This window comes from Paroedura picta, chromosome 8, assembly GCF_049243985.1.
Source record: "Paroedura picta isolate Pp20150507F chromosome 8, Ppicta_v3.0, whole genome shotgun sequence".
Classification (NCBI taxonomy): Eukaryota; Metazoa; Chordata; class Lepidosauria; order Squamata; family Gekkonidae; genus Paroedura; species Paroedura picta.
In genome coordinates, this window is record NC_135376.1 from 24,182,385 (window position 1) to 24,204,563 (window position 22,179).

At 42.3% G+C, this 22,179-nt stretch overlaps 1 protein-coding gene across 5 annotated transcripts in view; it reads left to right on the top strand.

Annotated features, from left to right (window-relative positions):
- Window positions 1-464: 464 nt before the first annotated feature.
- HLTF (helicase like transcription factor) overlaps window positions 465-22,179 on the top strand; it is a 34,014-nt gene continuing 12,299 nt past the window's right edge. For 3 of the 5 annotated variants that reach the window (XR_013233459.1, XM_077348713.1, XM_077348716.1), the window contains exons 1-17: window positions 465-692; window positions 4,598-4,796; window positions 5,877-6,043; window positions 7,432-7,565; window positions 8,359-8,456; window positions 9,149-9,223; window positions 9,851-10,042; window positions 10,131-10,211; window positions 11,242-11,275; window positions 12,345-12,411; window positions 12,921-13,006; window positions 13,097-13,138; window positions 15,892-15,978; window positions 16,464-16,558; window positions 17,943-18,086; window positions 19,399-19,537; window positions 21,828-21,963. Coding sequence is in view for 4 of the 5 variants with exons in the window: in XM_077348713.1 (XP_077204828.1) it covers window positions 673-692; window positions 4,598-4,796; window positions 5,877-6,043; window positions 7,432-7,565; window positions 8,359-8,456; window positions 9,149-9,223; window positions 9,851-10,042; window positions 10,131-10,211; window positions 11,242-11,275; window positions 12,345-12,411; window positions 12,921-13,006; window positions 13,097-13,138; window positions 15,892-15,978; window positions 16,464-16,558; window positions 17,943-18,086; window positions 19,399-19,537; window positions 21,828-21,963 (1,796 nt within the window). In the remaining variant the exon portion in view is untranslated. Of the gene's footprint in view, window positions 800-4,597; window positions 4,797-5,876; window positions 6,044-7,431; window positions 7,566-8,358; window positions 8,457-9,148; window positions 9,224-9,850; window positions 10,043-10,130; window positions 10,212-11,241; window positions 11,276-12,344; window positions 12,412-12,920; window positions 13,007-13,096; window positions 13,139-15,891; window positions 15,979-16,463; window positions 16,559-17,942; window positions 18,087-19,398; window positions 19,538-21,827; window positions 21,964-22,179 lie in introns of all 5 variants that reach the window. The other 2 variants (XM_077348714.1, XM_077348715.1) reach the window with 2 other exon arrangements.

A 22,179-nucleotide genomic window follows, 5' to 3' on the forward strand; every position in this document is an offset into this window, starting at 1 on the left:
GTTCTTCTTCTTGCAGCCCGCGGTATTTTTCACCCAGGTCCACAATTCAAAGTGAATGGCTTACAGAAAAATCCCAAAAAGACACCGCGACTGCTTAGGACGCGCGTCCCACGCAGCAAGAAACGGGAGTCGGGCGCCACGACGAGAGCACCGGCACAGGTCCTCAGAAATGAACCTCATTGCGTGAATTTCTGCGTTTCCTCTCTGGCAACGTTGCTGAACACGGCACCGAAGCCAGCCTTGTAGTGGGAACTACCACGGCCTAGCGGTAATACTCTTACTCGGGAGTAAGCCCCCCCCCCCCGGGTCAGTGGGTCGTTCTGCTGGGGAAACCCGCTTTAGGTCGGGTCGAAGTTACATCCGCGCCCGCCAGGCGCAAGAGCACATAAAGCGCGCGGCGCCGGCGGCATTTGGAAGCAAACCCAGAGACCCGCCCCCATCCGCTCATCAGCCGCTCAGAAATAATGCGCAAGGGAATTGGAACCAGCCAACAGGAGGCGGCTCTTGCTCCGCCTCGGCGCCCTATTGGTTCAACTCTCCGCGGAGCTTCTCTGTGAGTGGGACCGGCCGCTGCCTGTTAAGGTCGAACCCAGTGGAGATCTCTCAGAGGAGTCCGGAGGCCGCCTGGTCGACAAAGAGGCGCGAAGGTTGTGCTGCTCCGCAGGCGGCGCCATGGCCTGGAAGTACCAGAGGTAAATGGGGGAGGCTGGACGAGCTACGAGATCCCCTAGTTGGGTCTGGAGAAGCGAGGCGAGTCCTCGCGGCCTCTTCCCCTGTCCCCAGAGAGAGCGGTCCCCAGGTGAGACCGGGACATCCCCTGCAATTATGTTCCAGGTGACAGAAGTCAGTCCCCCCTCGGGGAAATTGCCTGTTTTGCAGGGTGGACGCTGTAGCATTATCCTCCGCTGAGGTCCCGCCCACTCCCAGCTCCACCCCCAAAGTCTCCAGGTATTCCCTGACCCAGAGTTGGTGACCCTACGAGGCCCATGGTAAGCTCTTGTTGCTGCTGGAAGCACCGGGCCTGCCGGTGGCTGGAGCTTTCCAGCAGGTTGCTTTTCTTCCTGGTGGTTGCCCCAGAGCTGGGAGAAGCCTCTACAGCCCTCCTTTGCTTCCTGATTGGGCCCGGGGCAGAGGCGGGGGTAGTGGGGAAAAGGGATAGGTTCCAGGTCCGGTGTGGACTTTGCAGCAGAGGTATCTATTTAGCAAGCAGCATGGAATATGGGTGTTGGGCTAGGTGGGCTATTGTCTCCTTCCCATTTCTATGCCAGGTCTGTCTGGTTGTGTGAATCGTTTCAATGTTAGAAGCAAGTTAAAAGTGTGAACAGTTACTGTGGAGAACAGCTTATGAGTGAAAAGAATGGAAGCTTTTACACATCTCTTTTTCCGTTTGACCCATATTGCTGGTTCATATGTTCAAGCAGTAGACAAAGTATCACAGACATTCCCCCTGCCCTTTCTTTGACCCTGTGGTACTTAAAAAATTGAAATGTTTGCATGGGAGCTGTCAGCTTTTGCCAGTGTGAGCATAATCATGATGTCCATCTTGTGTGGCATTATCTGTTCCACTTAATATTTCTGGTAAGGCCTTGGAGGAGGAGTGTGTCTCATGGCTTAAGTGCCACTCAGTGCTTAACACCCACTCAGGGTGGCTGTCCTGCCCCTGAGTGCCACCTCCTCCAACCGGCTTGTCTGTCTGTCCAGCAGCCAGCCTTCCATCCCCCATCTCTGACCACCCCATCTCCTTCCACTTCCCTCCGAGGCTTGGAGGCTGCAGATCCCTGCCACGTGAGAGCTGCCCCTACTGGTGTGTTCCCTAACAGCTGCCTGCAGCCTTTCTAGGTCCTGGGGGGAGGGGGAGGCCCCCCAAATCTTCCACACCCCACCCCCAAATCTAGCGCCCGTTGTATTCCTGAATTCAACAGGCTTGGCCCCTAGTTGTTATTATAAAATCACAGAAGGAAAGAAATCAGAAGATGTAAGCATAGATTCAAATGGGTAGCTGTGTTGGTCTGAAGTAGCCTCCTGGTGACCTGGTTGATCCTGCCAGTAGCATATGCTTATCTCAAAGATTAAGCCATCCAAGTCTAAGTACCCCTGGGTGTTACAGTGAAACTGTGAATAACTCATTAAATCAGTTATTGTTCCTTTGGTCGCTCCCACCGTGCTGGTGGAAGAAGAGTCTAACAAAGAGTGCTTGCACTCGAAAGGTCATGCCCTGAATAAATTTTTGTTGGTCTTAAAGGTGCTACTGGACTCTGATTCTAAAGTAGACTAGCAGCAAAGCCTGTTCACAAGAACAGGCTTTGAAAGGCCCCCACCCCAGGCCCCAGTGGGCTGCCGGTGCTGTGGCCGCCTCCCTAAGGCCCACCAAGCGATGCCAGGCCCTAGGGAAGGGAACCTTCCCCCTCTCCCTACCGTCGCCCCAGCGGCTTCCCTGGGGCCCAGCAAGCGCTCTCGCAGCCTCTGAGTGCTTTGCGGGTTACAGGAAAGGGCATCTTCCCCCCTGCAAGCAGAGAAGGAGGGAGGATGGAAGATGGAGAGGGAGGGTCAATCAGGGTGCAGCCAGCGCTGGCCGCACCCTGATTGGCCCTATTCCATCTTGGACAGGAGAGGACAGTCTCCATCCCCTTGCCTGTTTCACAAATATATAAGAGAACCATGGATAAGGTTGTCACCCGAAGTGACATCACCACCTGCATTAAGAGGCTGTCTTGAGGTTGATAGGGGAGGGGAGAAAGGAGGCAGTTTTAGGCGGGAGTAGGCGTGCAGGTTCTGCCACCTCCGAGGCACAGAAACCACAAGAGAACTTACACTTGGGAGGGAGACCATTGGAAGCAGCCAGTTCCCTAGCTTGTTGCTGAATCCATTAAAAGCAGGAAGGAAGAAGAAGAATTGGTTCTTCTAGGCCACTTTTCTCTGCCTGAAGGAGTCTCAAAGCGGCTTCACTTTCCTCTCCCCACAACAGACACCCTGTGAGGTGGGTGAGACTGAGAAAGGCCTGATATCACTGCTCAGTTGGAACAGCTTTATCAGTGCCGTGGTGAGCCCAAGGTCACACAGCTGGCTGCATGTGGGGGAGTGCAGAATCAAACTCTGCTCGCCAGATTACAAGTCCACGCTCCTAGCCACTACATCAAACTGGAGAAAGCCGTGTATCCCCAGGGCTCCCCTGGCTGCGAATCCCTGGTTTAGAGGGTTGGCAGTGCATGTAAACACTGCTGGTAGGGTAGTCAGTAGCGTTGAAGATAACTTGATTCCATACTGACTCCTCTGTCAGTGCAGATTTGTCCAGGCAGATTCCCCACGGCAATGCTAGCTCCAGTGTTAGGGTCATCTGAGAAGCTGAGTCAGCTCCTCTACTCAGGAGGAATAGGGGGCCAAGGTCCCACAATCACTGCTGTGTCTGGTCCATGGCTTGACCCCAGCTCTTCACTTGCACAGCTACTGGGAGAGACTGGCAGGCCTAGTACTGGGCTTGAGAGCATTGCTGGCTCAGCGGGTGTTGCTAGTGCCAGTGAAGGGTCCCTTCGATGAAGAGCCCATCACAAGGAGTGTCTGGCAGGGCTCAGGGACAGGTCTCCCTGTGATGAGGACTCTGCTGTGGTAAGCCAGAGAGGTCCATGACAATCTCCCACTACTGAAAGCCTACCCTTCATTCTCAGAGCAGTATCCTTGGTACAAAAGGTTATTAGTTCACATATAAGGAAAGGATCTCTTCTGGCCTGGAAACCCTCATTCTTCACGACTGCAAAGGAGCTAACAGTACACGAGTGGAATGATTCTTACAGGTTTCTAAGGGTTGGGTCCACTTATCTTTCTGCCTTACATTCTAGTCAAAGTCAAACTTTATTGCACTAGGCCATAGGCCATTGCAAGATCAGATGCAATAAAATTATTTAAAAAAACAAACACAGAGTAAAAATTACATACATTGACCCATACCTTCTGATCATTAGCCCGCAGTATTTGCCGCAAGGCCAGGTTGAATCTTTCGTGCGGACCTTATATTCTATTAAATGTAGAAGTCAGGGAAAAAAAGAAAAGAAAAACAGCTGTGCAGGTTTTTCATATGATATCAGCATAACTGGTACGTGTGTGTGTTTTTTTTCAAAAGTCCTCACTGCCACTTGCACATGGAATTACTTTAAATCTTATCAGATTGTTAGGATTTATGCAGTACAATCCTATGCAGAGCTATTCTGGTCTAAGGCAGCTGAAATCAATGGATTTCGATAAGAGTCTCTCCACAGGATTATTTATTGAATTTATATGCCATCCTTCCCCAAGGGCTCAAGATGCTTTACAATAGATTTATCAATAAAACAGAATTTTAAACATTAAATTCAAATTTATATTAAAAATCATAGGATTGTACCACAAGTCTCTTAGCTTTGTTATCAAGTTGCCCACTCAGATTTGTTAAAAGTGATATGGCTGCTTCATCCCTTTCCCAACATTTGATGATTTGTACAGTCTCGTTTTCTTCCATGCAATAGGCATTAAACTGCTTAAGAATCAATTAAATGCTGAATTAAATGATGTTCTTGAAAGTAAAAAAGGTAAATGTTTTAACGTTTTTTTGTTATATTTTCTTTAGCAGAGACTTTTCCTTGGAATGGGATTCTGATTTTTATGAAGATAGTCTATACAACCCCTTTACTCATGAATATTCTTCTGCTTTTGATGACGTGTTGGAGATAGGTGGCATTGCAATGACCGATGAAGATATCGATTCAGGTGTCTTATTCGGAACTTTGCGTGGCACTGTGGTTGGATTGCGCTATTATAACGGGGTGGTAAGTATAAGAAATGGGGGCATGGATAACTAGATTGGGGGGAAAAACAGAAGCACTGCTTTTGATATAAACATTCTAGATATCTGAGAATATTGTAACCCCTGCTAATAAGTAGTTAAAGATATAGCAGCAGTTGCTGTCAACATCTTAATAATCTGAGCATTTCCCCCTGAAGTCAAATGTAAGTACGTACAACGTGAGGTTCTAGATTTAAGATAAGGTAAAGGTATCCCCTGTGCAAGCACCGGGTCATTGACCCTTGGGGTGATGCCCTCTAGCGTTTTGATGGCAGACTCAATACGGGGTGGTTTGCCAGTGCCTTCCCCAGTCATTACTGTTTACCCCCCAGCAAGCTGGGTACTCATTTTATCGACCTCGGAAGGATGGAAGGCTGAGTCAACCTTGAGCTGGCTGCTGGGATTGAAGCACCCAATCCTAGCTGGAAAGGATTCCTGAGAGGGAAAAGTTAGAGGGAAATCATACTAGTTTCCTTTGGTCCTTTAAATTTAACCTGTCTTCCCCTATTCAAATGTGTACAGTGTATCTGTAGTTTGCCGCTGACAGGTGATTAACCTGTTTAAAAATACCCAGACCATCTGATACGCAAGAACTTGGTTTTGTTCAGTGTCAATAAAATACTGCTAACTTCCAATATTATTTACATGTTGATACTGAGGTTAAAAACTAAATGATTAATATTTAATTTAAAATTAAAAGCTCAGATTTAAGAATTTAGAAAATATGACGTTTCTGCTAGTTTAAAGTGCTCCCTATATTTTGTTATGCTTTTGCATTGGTCTCAAAATAGGATGGGATTGTTTCTACACTCAGTTGAACATTAGCTTTCATCTAAGGATAGGTCTCACAGTATTTTATAAGGGCCAATTCCTTTGTGAAGATCTAGTCTAGAGGAGAATAACTTCATGGCCTGTATACTTCATTGTGTTTAATATTTGCATAGAAAGCGTTATAGGTAAAAGTGTAGCATAAAATTAAGCTCAGTTTTCTTTAAAAGGTATATGCTGAGTATTTTATTGTGCTTTAATATGCCTCAGTAAGTAAATTTGGATATTTGGACAGGTCAATAATAATGAAATGGTGGCACTCCAGCGGGAGCCCAGCAACCGATATGATGCGAACGCTATAAAAGTGAACAATGTGAATGGAGAGCAGGTGGGCCACATTAAAAAAGAACTGGCTGCATGTCTGGCACACATCATGGACACCAAATTGGCGCTAATAGAAGGGTAAGGGATTTCCCCCATATTTAAAGCATACTAAGACTGTGCTGTCTTTTCTCCTGAAGTCAAATTGAGTAGCAACTTAATGACAACTCTCAAAATAAGTGTTTTAATTTTTTTTTTGAGATTGCACTGCTATGATTCTACTAGTAAGACGCAAGCCTAGGAAAGTGACCATAGGATTGCAGACTTGATTTCAAATCAGGATGTGGAATCTGTAAACTAGAGTGTATGGATGTTTAGCTCACGTGGCAGTCATTTCCCTCACAGCAGCCGTTTCTTCCTGCTGCTCAGGGGGTTGTTTTTAAATCTTCTAGCATATTGATAAAACAATATGTGTAATAAAGGTAAAGGTATCCCCTGTGCAAGCACCGAGTCATGTCTGACCCTTGGGGCGACGCCCTCTAGCGTTTTCATGGCAGACTCAATACGGGGTGGTTTGCCAGTGCCTTCCCCAGTAATTACCGTTTACCCCCCAGCAAGCTGGGTACTCATTTTACCCACCTTGGAAGGATAGAAGGCTGGGTCAGCCTTGAGCTTTGGGTCAACCTTGAATTTTGGGCTGATCCTGCAGGGGGTTGGACTAGATGGCCTGTATGGCCCCTTCCAACTCTATGATTCTATGAGCTGGCTGCTGGGATCAAACTCCCAGCCTCATGGTCAGAGCTTCAGACAGCATGTCGGCTGCTTTACCACCCTGTGCCACAATAGGATCTTAAATATGTGTAATAGACCCATTGAATTCCCAGCTCTTGTTAAACCGAGATAATTCTCTAGCCTTTTTCACTGCAGAAATATAAGCAGAACGGTATATCACAGCAACAAAAGGGGATAGAAATCTACTTTTTAAAAAAATGAAAGTTTAGGAATTCAGAGAACCCCTTACACAGTTATAACATTAAATTGCTATTTAAAAAATGGAAAAATCCTGCTATCACGGGAGTGGGTGAAGGGCTCCTACCAAGAGATTGGGGCAGGGAAACTATGGGAAAACTTGCCATATGGAAGCCCGGTTGCCACTGTGCTGTATCAGCAGCTACAACAGCAGAAAGGAAACCATACCTCTCCCCTGGTGGAAAGCAGCTTAGAGTATTTGCCTTTTAAAATTATATTACAGTGATGGTGATGGTGATGGTGATGGTGATGGTGATGGTGATGGTGATGGTGATGGTGATGGTGATGGTGATGGTGATGGTGATGGTGATGGTGATGGTGATGATGATGAAATATACACGTTAGTAGGAACCATTAATTTGACTCTTTCAATTTAAAAAAATATCTTTAGTCCCTTAAGGTCCTTTTTCTATAGTTCCTTATAGACTTTCTTTATTGAAGTAGCCTAGATAGAAACTATTACAATTTATTATAAGTGTTTGTTTTTCTTCTTTGTCTAGTGTGGTTCCTTATGGAGCAAAAAATGCTTTCACTATGCCAGTTCAGCTGAGTTTTTGGGGGAAACCAGAGAATAAGAACGTGGTTCTAAAGCATCTAGATATGCATACCTTTAAGTTGGCTCCTCCAGGAAAATGTAAGTTACAGTTTATCTTGTGTGTGAGGTTAGTAGAAATGCATTGAATCAAACTAAAGCACAAACAAGCCTGATTTCTCTTAATAACAGAAGAAGAGCCCTACTGGATCATGGCAGTGGACCATTTAGTCCAGCATCCTGTCTCAGACAGTGGCTGGAGGTACAACAACAGGCCATATGAAGCCCAAGGTTTTATCCTGATGTTATCTCCTGGCACTGGGATCCAGAGAGTTATGGCCTGTGAATGTAGAGGTTCCCCTCAGTCACTATGGCTAGTAGCAAATTATAGGTGTATTCTCCATGAGTAATTCCTTTTAAAAAGTTGCCTGTGGGTGTGGCCATCACTACATTCTGTATTTTCATCACTGCTGTGCAAAGAAATATTTCCTTTTGTCCATCTTGAATCTGCTGCTCATTGACTTCATTGGATGCCCTCAAGTTCTAGTATTTGGGGGGGGGAGAGAAAAAAGGTTTCCTTTGTCAACTCTCTCTACCTCATGCATAATTTTATAGATCTCTATGATATCATTCCCCCCAGTCATTTTTTTCTAAGCTGAGACGTCTAAAAACTCTGCAGCCTTTCCTCATATCAAATGGGCTCCAACACAACATATAAGATATATTTTACTATATCTTATAAATTTATGCATAGAATTGAACACAGCCTATTTTTCATTATGTAATAATAACTATGAATGTGGATACGTTTCTTACTTAGTGTAGGAGAGAATATGCTGGGAAGCAGGTATTACAGATATTAAGTACTCTTCCCCTTCCCCCTTTCAAATTACAGCCTTAAGCTTGGGTTTTGGATATGGTGGGACATCCGGAAGAGCGGGACCAAGTTACAGCGCTCCAAGGCATACTGCTGTACAAATGACAACTGAAGAAGTACGAACGTTATTTTTTTCAAGAATGTGTGTTGATATTTTAAAAACTGAATTCATTTTTAAGTCTTAAAACTTAAACATATATTGAGCTTATATGAATATCATATGTTTCCTCTTTAGAAATCAAAACCAAAATGCCCCAGTCTTAAAACAGATTTCTTTGCATTGTCATATTGCAACAATAAAACAGTCATGTCAGTCTGTGATTGAAATCCTTATCCATGCTTAGTCAGATGTGGGTCTGTCTATTCAAGTGATACTCCAATAAAGCAGATTTTCTGTGCAGATTGTCAGCTTTCAGGGAACAATTCTGTATGAGGAATGCAAGGGCTGTATTGTATTGTATGAAATTAGGAGCTGAACCGTGGATTGCAGACAAACCCATGGGCTTGTTAACATCTACCTTTGAAATAAATTCGAGGAACAACTTCCATTCAAATATTTTTTTGCTTTAACTATAAAAATCTATCATCGAATCTTGTGCATAAGTGACTCATGGAATAGTTCACTGTGTAATTGCATGCGTAACTTCTTGATAGAACATGATGGGTTCCAAATACCAAGGGCTTAGATATGATAACTTATTTTGTAACCTTAGTATGTTATTTTAGAACATCCGTTTTATATTGGCCATTGCCATCGTATACTCCTTACCTATTTTAAAGTAACGTTTTTGTTCATCTCATGCTGTAGCTGAAGACTGAGTTTGACAAACTGTTTGAAGATCTGAAAGAAGATGATAAAACATGTGAAATGGAAGCAGCAGGGGTATGCATTCTTTTGAATAGAGCATATCTGTTTCACTATATATTTCTGGTAAGGCCTTGGAGGAGGAGTGTGTCTCATGGCTTAAGTGCCACTCAACGCTTAACACCCATTCAGGGAGGCTGTCCCACCCCTGAGTGCCTCCTCCAACTGGCTTGCCTGTCTGCCCAGCAGCCAACCAATTGCCTTTTGTCTCTCACCTCTGACCACCCCCTCCTCCTTCCACTTCCCTCTGAGGCTTGGAGGCTGCAGATCCCTGATGCATGAGAGCAGCCCCTGCAGGTGAGTTCCATAGCAGGCAGCTGTTATGGAACTCACCAGCAGGGGCAGCTCTCACATGGCAGGGATCTGTAGTCCTGGGGGGAGGGGAGTCTGCCTGCAGAGTTCTTCCACTCTACCACCCTAATCTATCACTCGCCGTATTCCTGAATGCAATGGGCTTGGCACCTAGTTGGTTAAAATTCTTGATTTTAAAGAAGTATACCAATGGATGTTAAATACAAGGATAGCTGTGCAATACTAAAAAATAAAGTTAAATATTAAATCAAGCAACTTCTGTGTATGGCTTTCATATGAAGTATAGAATGGATTAATCTTGGTTTCCTTTCTCTCCCCCCCCCCCCTTTCCAGGCTGTTTTAACATCATTACTTCCACATCAAAAGCAAGCGTTAGCATGGATGATTTTGCGTGAAAACAATAAGGAGTTGCCTCCGTTTTGGGAAGAGAAGGATAACTACTTCTACAATACGATCACGAACTTTGCTGAAAAAAAGCGACCGGAAAATGTGCTTGGAGGAATATTGGCAGATGATATGGGATTGGTAATGATGTGTGCTACATAGGGAAGTGATGTGGTTGATTTGAGAAAATAAAAAAAGTACTGACTTCGAATGTGCTTGTGTTTCTCAGGGCAAAACGCTTACCACTATTGCAGTCATCCTGACTAATTTTCATGGAGGTAAACCTCTTCCTCTTGGGAAAAAAAGTGAGGTGAGAGACCCATATTCTTGATCTCATATTGATTAATGTCAGGACAAGTATCTTGATTCTTTGTAGTATAGCTAAAGCTCGGTCCAAACAAAACTGAGGTGCTGTTACTCAATGGTGCAACTGCTCAGGGTTTGAGAAGTCCACCTGTCCTTCAAGGGGGGGTGCTTCCTTGACAGATTTATTGCATGTGAATATTGCTGGATCCTGGCTTAAAACTGCAGGTCCAGGTCTCCTCTGAGGCATGCAGCATCTTTTATCAGCTGCAGCTGACACACCTGCTATAGCTATTCCTCAGAAAGCATGATTTGCCCTTGGTGATGCATGTCTTGGTAACATCCAGGTTAAATTACTGCTGTGTGGGCACTTAAATATGGCTGGCTTTGAAAATGTCCAGAAACTTTGTTGGTTCAAAATGCCAGGCTACTGTCAGGGCAGGGTGCAGGGACTGTATAGCACCCCAGTGCTTAAAGGCCTGCTCTGGTTTGGCATTTGTTTCTAGGCACAATTCAAAGTGCTGATTTTTAACCTTAAACTCCTAAATAGCTTGTGATCATGGTACTTCTCCCATATTGCCCAGCCTGCTAGTTAAAGTTTGTCTCACAAGCCCTCTTGTTTGTGCCCCCACCTTCAGAGGAGAGGCGGTGGCAACCAGAGGCAGGGCTTTTCCAGTAGTGGCTCATCAGTCATGGAATGCACTTCTCCTTGAAACTCCCCGACTGCCTACATGGTTCTCTTTCAGGTGCAGGCCAGAACGTTTCTCTTTATTCAGGCTTTTAATGAAGGGGATGAACTTCTAGCATTCTTTTAGTATGGCATTAGTCTGAGAATTGTTATTTTACACAGTCTTATGGTTTTATACTCTGGCTGTATTTTTAATGCTGGATTTTAGTTAATATGGTCTAATATGTTTATTATGGTTTATTTTGTAAACTGACTTGAGCAGGCAGCATAATTTTTTTACAAATAATAGTTATGGGAGGAAAGCCCCCTCCCCCCAAAACTGAATGTGTATTTTGCTTGTTTTTTTTAGAAATGCGTTTCTACTGCGAAAACTGACTTAAAAGGTAATTTGTTTGAAATTTGTACCCTTTACTTAGAGACGTACTGAGTTTTAAACCTACCTTGTCAAATCACAATATTTAATTCAGACTTCATTGTGGGGTCAGGGAAACGGATTCCCCCCTCCCTCCGCCAACCTGCTGGAAGATTTAAATTTGCAGAAAAATCTGAAATCTACAAACAAAAATTAAGAGTTACCCCCCCTCCCACTAATAGACGCAACTTCTGTAAATTTAAGCTGTGATTACCACTGAAAGCCCAAGTCTAAGTTCTCCATGTTTGTGATTGCTATGCAGCTTCAGCAATCTTACCGAGCCTTGTTTTTTTCAGTCAAAAGTAGGGGTAGGGGAGAGTCACTTGAAGAAAGATAAAAGAAAAAAGAGTGGGACGGAAACAGGGAAAAGTGAAAGAGGAGAGAACTGAAAAAGGTGGTTAAGTGGGTGGGAGAGAAGAAAAGTAGAAAGGCTGCTATGATGTGGGAGGGAAGGAAAGATAAAGATGAGGGGGCAGATAATGGTTGGGAGGAAGAAGAAATATGGAAAGAGGGATAAAGAAGAAACATTTGGGATGGGGAGAATGCCAGAGGTAGAATGAAATGCCTCCTGAGACCCTGAGGGTCCTCCAATTGCAGCAGTTAATTTGGGCGATTTCTAATTTATATAAAACAGGGGTCCCCAACTTTTTTGCATCTGTGGGAAGCTTTGGAATTCTGATGAGGGGAGCCAACCATGGAGCTTTGCTTAAGATGATGCCTTTTTGAATGAACCTATTTTTTGAAAATATTTTCTTGCTTAACACGCTCATCTTCAGTTGTACAGTGAAGATTTTTGTATTGAGGTGGCAACTCCTTTTATAAAAATCTGCACAGACAATCGCAACAAGGCATAAGAGGCCTTGTTGAGCAAAAGCCCCATCTGACTCCACCCACTTTCTAAAACCACTTGGTGAGTGCCAAGAAAGTTGCTGGGTGGGGGTCATGGTGTCCACAGACACCATGTCGGAGACACCTGATATAAAATATAGTTTCCTGCAAACAGCTTGACTTTTTCTTGTTGTTGCGTAATTCTTTTGAAGTGCCCGGTTCTTCAGATACAAACGAAGAAAATGATTCTGTTCTTCCTCAGTCATCCTGCCCCAAAAGGTAGGAATTTGAAAATCTATTTGCCCATGGGCCTTTGAATAAACAGATGCAGGGAAAAACAGCTTAAATATTATAGTGCCCGCTACAACTTTTACAAAATTTAAGGAGTAATCTCTCCCCACCCCTCATCCAGATCATAGATAAAAATTTTGAAAAGTATTGGAGTTAGTACCGAGCCCTGTGGCACCCCACTGCTCACCTCCATCCGTTCTGAAATACCATTGACAATCCCACCAGGACAGGAATTGGCAACCCCTGAGCAGCTTCTCCAGTGATCAGCAATACCACAGTCTTTCCTAGATTCAGCTTCAGTTTATTGGCCCTCATCTGTTATTCTCCAAGCAGCTTTTTAGAACTGCTAAAACCAAACGGATTTAGCAGTTAAAGGGAAATAAAGAAGCTGGATGCCATCTTCCTATAGGTGGCATTTCACTCCATTGCTCTAGATAACCTGTCCTAGCAATTTCATATAAAGCATATTTGTTTGGTCTTCTTTTTTATTTTGTTAGAGGTAAAGGTAGAGGCAAGAAACCCGCATATATGGACGGCAGTGACTCAAAGTCTGAAGAGAAGCTAACACACACAAAAGCAAACGGTGAGCTGTGTTAAATCTATTTCTGTGATGATGACATTTTCTTAATATTCATGTAGTTACTGTTTGACATTCCCTCCTCTGTTTTACCAGCTAAAGCTACGAAAACTCAGCTAGGAGCAAGAAAAAGAAAAGGTATGAGACGCTGCGCTGAAACGTATATTGCAATCAGTGGGTTTATGTTAGAATTGCACTGTAAGACACTTGTGAGATATCATGGTAGTTTTGCATGCCATAAAGTTAATAGTATGGTGGTATTGCTTTTATTATTATGCATCAGAATACTTTGTAAGTAATTGTAATTTTTATATTAGACTAAATACATTCATTGTCTGTTTAGAACAGTGGTTTCCAAAGCGGGCAGCAGTGTCCCCTGGTGGAAGGATAGGATTATGCGGGATGCGGGGGGCACAAAGAGTCAAGGGGTTGGCAGGGAGGGAACTGAAGGTGGGTCCCTTCAGCTTCATTGTTCACTTGTAATTGACCATGCTATACACTTCCAAGTTTCTGCCATTTCATAATGGTGAAATCTGGTGGAAACTCTCAGCATTTTTAGCAAATCCACCACCAGAGCTCTAGTCAGAGTGGTGAATCGTGTCCTGAAAAACTGTCATTGCCATATTTGTTTTGTCTCTGTCATTTTTCAAGTTTTGGCTAGTAAGTCCTTAATATAATTGTGGTTCATTTATCTGTATCTTTGGCCACTGAATACGTTGATTGTGAAATGTGTTGTTCCTTAGTGTTCCTTTTTGTCATAACCCATCCAATATTAATATTTCTAGGTTATATAAGAATTTAACATTTATCAATGAAAAAGAAGGGGAAATATTTTAAGGAAAAATTAAGGGGTAGAAGGAAGAATTTAGGTATCTAAGGTAAGGGAAAATGGTATAAATAAAAACATTCTGGTAATGAGGGTAAAAGTATAAATATTGGGGGGGGTGTCTTTTTGGCAAAAGATATATATTTTTTAACAATCAAACCTTTACAATGAGAGTATCAGTCTTTGTTCTGAATTGCAGTAATGAAATGAAAGAAAAAAGCCCCATAAAAGTATTAAAAGGAAGCAATTAACATAATCTTCATTATTCCTTTAAATTCAAGCCAGTATTTTCCTTAATTTATTTCTGTCTTCCAGGACCTTTTATGTATATAGTTTACATCTGTAATTTCAGTAAATTATCCAGTATCCCTTGATAGTTTTTTGTATTTCAGACACAGACCATATTCCTAGTCAAGCATTATTCTGTGGGTGAATGAACTTTATAAAACCTTTATAATGCAATCCTGAAGAATACTTTCTTGGAAGTAAGCCGTGCTAAATAGACCTGAGATAATTCTGAGGCGATCTGCTTTGGATTGCTCTTTAATATTCTGTTCCAAGGGTGGTTTATAAATCAAAGCAATCAATAATATTTATCAATTTTGTATATTGATTTTCCAAAAAATATACCCTTTTCCCCACAATATTTATACATACACAGCATATTAGAGTCACACAGCTGGAAGAGACCAAGAGGACCACCCAGTCCAGCCCCCAACTTCTCGAGGATTTTAAAAACACACTATTGAGAGGTGTTCATCCCATCTCTTCCTAAAATCCTTCAACAAAGGAGACTTCACCATTCACCAAGGCAGCATATTCCATTTATAAACAGCCCTCACCATCAGAAAATGCTTTCTACTATTTAAGTGGAACCTCCTTTCCAGTAATTTGAACCCCCATTGCTCCTAGTCCTTGTCTAACGCTGCATTTAAAAACTTGGCCCCCTATTCAGTGTGACTACGTAATAAAACACATCTATCATGCTGACATCGATCATACCAACCTTGATTAATTTGTCATCTGATTAACAGAATTTCTAGTCATCTATTTGCTAGAATTGACCCTACTGTTTTACCATGCACAGTGGTAGTATGTATGAATGCTTCAGTCTTATGTATCTCTTTAAGTGGGATATTGTGTAGCTAGGTTAGGAAGAGCTTCAGCCAAAGACTCTGGAGACCTCTGCTGGTCATGAGATTCTGCATTCAGTCTCTGGCACCTCCACTTAATGCAATTTGGGTATCAGGAATTAGAAAGACCTTTCTCTGCCGGAGACCCTAGAATGTCTGTTTCTGCCAGAGGAGACAATACTGAACTGGCATGTGAAGTCCTTTCAACATATGAATGCATGTTGTGACTTTTTATTAGTTGTCTTTTGTGGCTTTAGAGCCCTGGGTATAATGGGTTTTATATGGGGATTTTATGGGAGTTTTATGTCTTTGGAAAGCGGCAGGATATAAGCCTGAATAATAATAAGAAATAATAGTCTAGGCCTACTGCATCATAATACTTTATGCGGTAAGTGTGATCAATGTATTTGTGTTTCCCTACCACACTTGTGTGGGAGTTCCTAGACCAAGTATGCACATTGTCTAATTGAACTAGGTGTGGAGCTAAGCTAGGAAGAATCACTAATGGTTAACTGCCTAGTCCCTGCACGGATAACTTGAGCAGCAAAACCTGCAAACAAGCTAGGGGCTGATATTTGAGGAAATTTGCGGATTTGCAGAAAAATATGACGTTGCAAATTAATGGAGTAAACCAAAAACATGATGTGGTGAGGTTTAAACATTCTGTCAAAGGGATAGGCTATTGAGAATCAGTTAACGGAGGTGTAGATTCTTTTATGAATAAGTTGCAAGTTTGGTTCCGATGTCTTTGGGTTGTATTAAGATTGAATGCACCTATGGCTAAGCACTAATCTTATGGAATATTTGTAAGCTGTCTCCTTGAAATAATACGTTTTAAATTGTGTATCTAGTCTATGGAACAGAGAGATCAGGAAGTGAAACTTTTGTACAAACAAATGGACACATGGTTCTAAAACCTGATTTCTTGGCAGGAGCTTCTTGCGATATGGTGACAGATAATGCATTTGCGTCTTCTCTTGGGGAACCAGCTGTTTCTTCAAAGAAAGCAAAGAAAAAAGGTATTGAGCCCAGTCATTTTATTCTTGTCAGTGTAGTATGCTGTAGATGGGAAAGTGAGACACCTGGAACATTTATATTTCACAGAATCATAGAGTTGGAAGGGGCCATACAGGCCATCTAGTCCAACCCCCTGCTCAACGCAGGATCAGTCCAAAGCATCCTGAAGAATCCAAGAAAAGTGTGTATCCAACCTTTGCTTGAAGACTGCCAGTGAGGAGGAGCTCACCACCTCCTTAGGCAGCCTATTCCACTGCTGAACTACCCTGACTGCGAAATTTTCCCCCTGATATCTAGCCTATATTTGCAAGGCTATGCCTGTATTTGCAAGACTATGTAGGAATTCCTATGTAGTGGTAAATACAACATTTGAATGTTAGCAAAAATGGACAGCACATAGAATTATGTGCTTTATCTCTCCCTGGACTACAAGAGAACATTGTTGTGTGTGCATTGCTAATGGTATATTTTCTTCCTTTCCTTTCAGGTGGCTCTGCTGTGCAGTCTAATAATGCTGAAGCTGAAGAAGATCTTAGAGCAACACTGATCGTCTGCCCACTTTCTGTTCTCAGCAACTGGACTGTAAGTTTACATTTTTAACCATTGTCTTTTCTACTACTATAGAAGGCATGTTTGAATACTGGGCTTGCATCATTCTTTCAGTAGAATCCTGTTGAAATGTCTATTCTGTTTTTGTAGCCTTAGAAAGTTAGTAGTGTACTTTTTTGTTTTTTCAGTTTTCATGCAGGAAAAGGCAGTAGATGGGATCCAATAAATTCCTTCTGTTAAAGAGTCCTTGAAGAGACTTATTAGATGCAACCCCTTAGAAATTATAGGAATAATATCTCTTGTTATGGAGACAGGTGTCCTGAACATGTCATAGCTATTTGCTTGTGTATGAAATAAAGATTCCAAGAAACACATCCTCAGGTGGAGGGCAAGAGCAGAATGCTGGTTAACTTCGATACAGTCTTCCAGCATCCCTGCTTGTCATTTTTTTTTTAATGGTTAAAAAGATGCCATCAGCAGCTTTATGGTATAGACAAGATGACTTGGATTTGGCAAAATACAGATTTGATAACATAATTATAGTACTGATTGCTAGTATTGTGCGTTATTATTTTGCTAGCTTTAGTAACTTCAACATAACGCTCGTGACTGTGACATATCTACAGGTTTGTTATTTTGGGTTCTACACAAGAGTGTAATAGTGCAACTTGTTTTGAACTAAGATTTGGGAAAATCCAGATAATTGAGTTAACTGTTGGGACTATATTCATGAAAGCTGTCTTGTAATGGAATCCACATAAGTTATAAGCTCAAAGAAGTCACCACCCACTCCCATATTTCATTCATCCATGTGCTGAGATATTCTTGGGGGGGGGGGGGTGGAACAGCTTTCCCCGTTTACAATATCCTCCCTGCATTTGTTTTTGTTTGCTTATTTAAAGACATCTGTGTCTGATTAATCCAAGTCTTGAGAGGTTCTTTCCAGCAAAATAAACATAATAAATATAACTGAAAATGCAACCCCACAATTGCCAACGCATGTTGTAACAGCAGATTATAGAGCTTCATTAATTAATACTCATTGAACAACTGCAAAAAAAGTTGTCACTTTGTAAAAACATTTCCATCAAAATCCCATAGGAAACATTAGGGAGACCCTTGGCAATAAAGACCTGTTCCTTTAGGCAACCAGGCTTGACCACAAGTTAGGATTGTGACCTCCTTGGGCTTACTCAAGGAACACTTCTCTCCCAGTTGCAAATTTTTTAAATTTATGATATTTATATACCACCCTCCCTGAAGGCTCAGTTAGTGAATTGTATTCTCTCCTTATTTTACAGTAGTTTCACCAGTAAGTGGCATGGTTATTCTTTGAAGAAAATCCACTGTTGGCAATAATTACTGCTATGTTAGCTGTCAGTTGTTCAGAACTCAATTCTATCAATGTTACTTTCAGGATCAGCTTGAGCAACATATTGATCCAGCTGTTCATCTGAACACTTACATTTACTATGGTTCGGAGCGCACCAAAGATCCAGCAATACTTTCAAGACAGGATATTGTGTTAACAACTTACAATGTTTTATCTAGTGACTATGGGGTAAGTAAAATGTTTTGGTTAATGAGTAGCGCCTGTCTTCTTAGAGCATGGGGAGGGGCAGTATATAATTTATAAAACTTACGTATCCAAGTTCTGTACTTGTAGTACTAATACTTTTCAGGTATTTTATGGAAGACATTCATTGCCCTAAAGTTTTTTAAAGCAAGCAACATTTCAAGGCTATTTAATGTTCAGTTGTTATAATTTCAGTCTAATCCAGCGATACCGAGATAAAACTGCAACTGTTGAATCTTGATCCGCTCAGCATTAAAGTATTCATATGATTGTAAAGCAGGGCTTGGTATTTACCCAGATGATTTTTCAAATGGGCTGCCTAAGGAGGTGGTGAGCTCCCCCTCACTGGCAGTCTTCAAGCAAAGGTTGGATACACACTTTTCTTGGATGCTTTAGGATGCTTTGGGCTGATCCTGTGTTGAGCAGGGGGTTGGACTAGATGGCCTGTATGGCCCCTTCCAACTCTATGATTCTGTAATCATAGAATCGTAGAGTTGGAAGGAGCCATACAGGCCATCTAGTCCAGGGGTAGTCAAACTGCAGCCCTCCAGGTGTCCCAGGAGCTCCTGCCAGCGAATGCTGACTACCCCTGATTCTAGTCCAACCCCAATCCATAATAAATATCTGTCCAGCCAAAGTTACCTCGATAAACGTCAATAAAACAAATTAATCTATGTGTCTGGTGCAGCTTCAACATAGTGGTCTGTATTATGATTTGAAAGTGGATTGTATTCTTTTCAAATATTTGAAGCCTTTCTCATCCAATAGAAATTGACTTTTGGTTCATTAGTGGCTTATTTCCATTTGTGAGTGGGATGGGGAAATCCTAGCCTTCTTATTGCAACTCAGTGCGGGCACTTTTAGGATTGAGTTGGGCCTAGGCTATCCTCCCCATGGAAGTACTCATACGCTTGCTTTTTAGTGAAGTAGAGATTTGTCCCTTAAGAAAACGTCAGTTATCTGCTATTTCATTTGCTTTGAAACTGGGCCTTGATGTTTTTCTGAAATTGATAGATTGGCAGTGGTTAAAAATATATATGTCTTTAATGTTTCTTTTACATGCAAATCTAGAAATTGTATTTCAGCTATAATAGCTTTTGGGGAAGTATTAAAACGAACACTTGGCTTCTAGTGGCATGTGCGTGCATATTTAGTTTCACTGTACTTGGCTTGAATGGTCTGTGTTCAGTTGAGTTCTTCTGTTCCTCATATTAAATTCACAAAGTTGTTTCTGCAAGAGAGAATAAATGTGATGTGTGTGTTCAGAAGTATCAGAACAGTTCTTGTTTTGTTCCAGGCAAAGAGTGATAGTCCTCTGCACAAATTTAAGTGGCTGAGAGTGGTGTTGGATGAAGGACACACAATACGAAACCCAAATGCTCAGCAAACTAAGGCTGTACTAGATCTGGATGCCCAAAGAAGATGGATTTTGACAGGTATTACGCTATAGGCTGAACACTGCAGTCCTCTATTAACATGATGTGGCTGCTTTTGCTAGCTAGAGATGCCATTTCAAGCATTAGTGCTCATTTGGCTACAGATGCTGCCTTGGTGGGAAAGAACATCGTTGCTGCAGAGGAAAGGACGTGCAGTAATGGGTTTAAACTACAAGTACAACGATATAGGCTAGATATCAGGGAAAAATTTTTTCACAGTCAGAGTAGTTTAGCAGTGGAACAGGCTGCCTAAGGAGGTGGTGAGCTCCCCCCTCACTGGCAGTCTTCAAGCAAAGGTTGGATACACAGTTTTCTTGGATGCTTTGGGCTGATCCTGCGTTGAGCAGGGGGTTGGACTAGATGGCCTGTATGGCCCCTTCCAACTCTGTGATTCTGTGATTCTGCTTTTGTTGCCTTACAATATGGCCACTACAAACTGGCCATCGTTAACAGGGGAAATGGCCACATCCTATTCTCACAGTCGGTGTGACTCAGCCCAAAGGGTTATGGATGTATTTGTTCTATTCTTCTGATAATATGTTGAGTTTATTTATACATTTATTTACTGAAAACATGTACTTCTTTTCTGCTGCTTTTCCACCCAAATAGTCCCCAAAGTAACAGACGTAAAGCATCAAAACATACAATAAGAACAAGCAGACATACAAATACACACGCAAAACCATGGGGAAGGGTCAGTAAGAATTTACTGGGGGTATGCCAAATGAAACAAAAGAGTCTTCATCAGCTAGTGGAAGACTGGCACCGAGAGAGAGGTGAATCTGCTTGGGGAGGGAGTTTGAAACTTTTGTTGGACAACTGAGAAGGCCCTTTGCCTGATGGCAGAGGCACCTGAAGTAAGATGTCCAAAGATGCCTGGACAGGTAGGTTCATATAGAAGAAGGTGCTTCCTACAATATGCTGGCTCCAATATGTATAGGATATTAAAGCTTAATAGCAGCACCTTAATTGAGCCTGGAAGCAAATTGGGAGCCAGCGTACGTGGAACAGGATTGGAGGGAGATGGCCTTTGTTACCCACTTCAGCCAACATTTGGCTGCAGCATTCTTTACCAGCTGTAGCGTCAGACGGTCTTCAAGTATAGCCCCATGTAGAGCGCATTGCAGTAATTTAATCTGGATGGTGTCAGGGCACGCTCTACAGTGGCAAGATCTTTCCTACAGGAAAAACTGCACCTGAGTCACCAGCCAGAGCTGATGGAAGGTACCCCTGCTACTTCTGCCATTTGCTTATCCATCAGGAGGCTCAGCTCTAGGAGCCTCTGTAAGCAACAAACCTCCTGTTTTAAGAGAACAACTTCATCCTGAACAGAAGCTAGATGCATTCTTGGGTCAAACTTCTCCCCCCCCCAAGTAGTACCCCCGTTTTGTCAGGATTAAATTTCATCTTGTTAGCCTTCAGCCATTCCAAAACTGCCTGCTTGTAGTTGTCCACAGTTTCCAGAGCATTCCTGGGATCTGCTGGAAACTAGGTAGAGCTGAATGCCATCCTCACATTGGTGACCACTCATGCAAATCTCTGAATGATTTCTTCCAGCAGTTTTACATAGATGTCGAAAAGCAAGTGTGGGGGATGAGATAGAACCTTATGTGCAACCTCAGACCCTTGGGCACCCACAGTTTGATATCTACCTCCAAGACAGGACTAAACGACTGCAAAACAGTGCTTCCTAGTCCTGAAAGGTGAAGACTTACAAGGTACATCTGTACCAGACTAAAAGATGCTTCAGTGGCTAAGCTCAGATGTTTAGATAGTTACATTTCTTTATGGGAATGCTTCTTTTCCGAGCAGCTGCTTTTAAGCATTCACTTTTAGAATCGGTGAATTAAAATCACAAAAGATCCACTGCCACATCTCCTGCATGTGGTGTTCTAAATATTGATATACTGCCTCATAGGTTTGTGGGTTCCCATCTACCAGTGAGCCAATCAATCCTGGCAGCACTTACATCTCTGACTTCATGGCCAACAAATAAATACTTAAAAATATGTGGAAGTGGTTTCAGGTAGTCAGGTGTGGGGAACAGAATTTTAATATACAGTAACAATTTTTGTGGTAATTTTAGCGACATGTAATATATGTGGTTAGCTTTACATAATAAATATAAATAAGGCTGATATATAATTGTTATAATTCAGAAGGAATTCTGGGGTAAGGCTTAAGCCTTGTAGGATTGTGTTGTTATTTTGCTTACTAGTTTTGACCATCACTTTCTATTAACTGAGAATGAATTTATGTGTGGTTTTTCCCACCCACCCTTTCTTTTTAGGCACCCCTATTCAGAATTCCTTGAAAGACTTGTGGTCTCTTCTTTCCTTCTTAAAGCTGAAACCGTTTACAGACAGAGAGTGGTGGCACCGAACGATCCAGCGTCCTGTCACTATGGGAGATCAAGGCGGGCTTAAGTATGAAATGCTTTCAGTGCCTTTTGAAAAGCATGGTGCACAAAAATAGTTTAGTTGCCATGGAGAATACAGCCTTTAAAATCATCTGATAGGAGTAGTTCCATTAAGGCAGGAAAATGCAACTTTTCCTAACTTCATTTACAATACTTAGCAATGCAATAAAATACATTTGTTTAAGTATTAATACAGTCTGTCTCATGGGCACTTCCTTTGTAT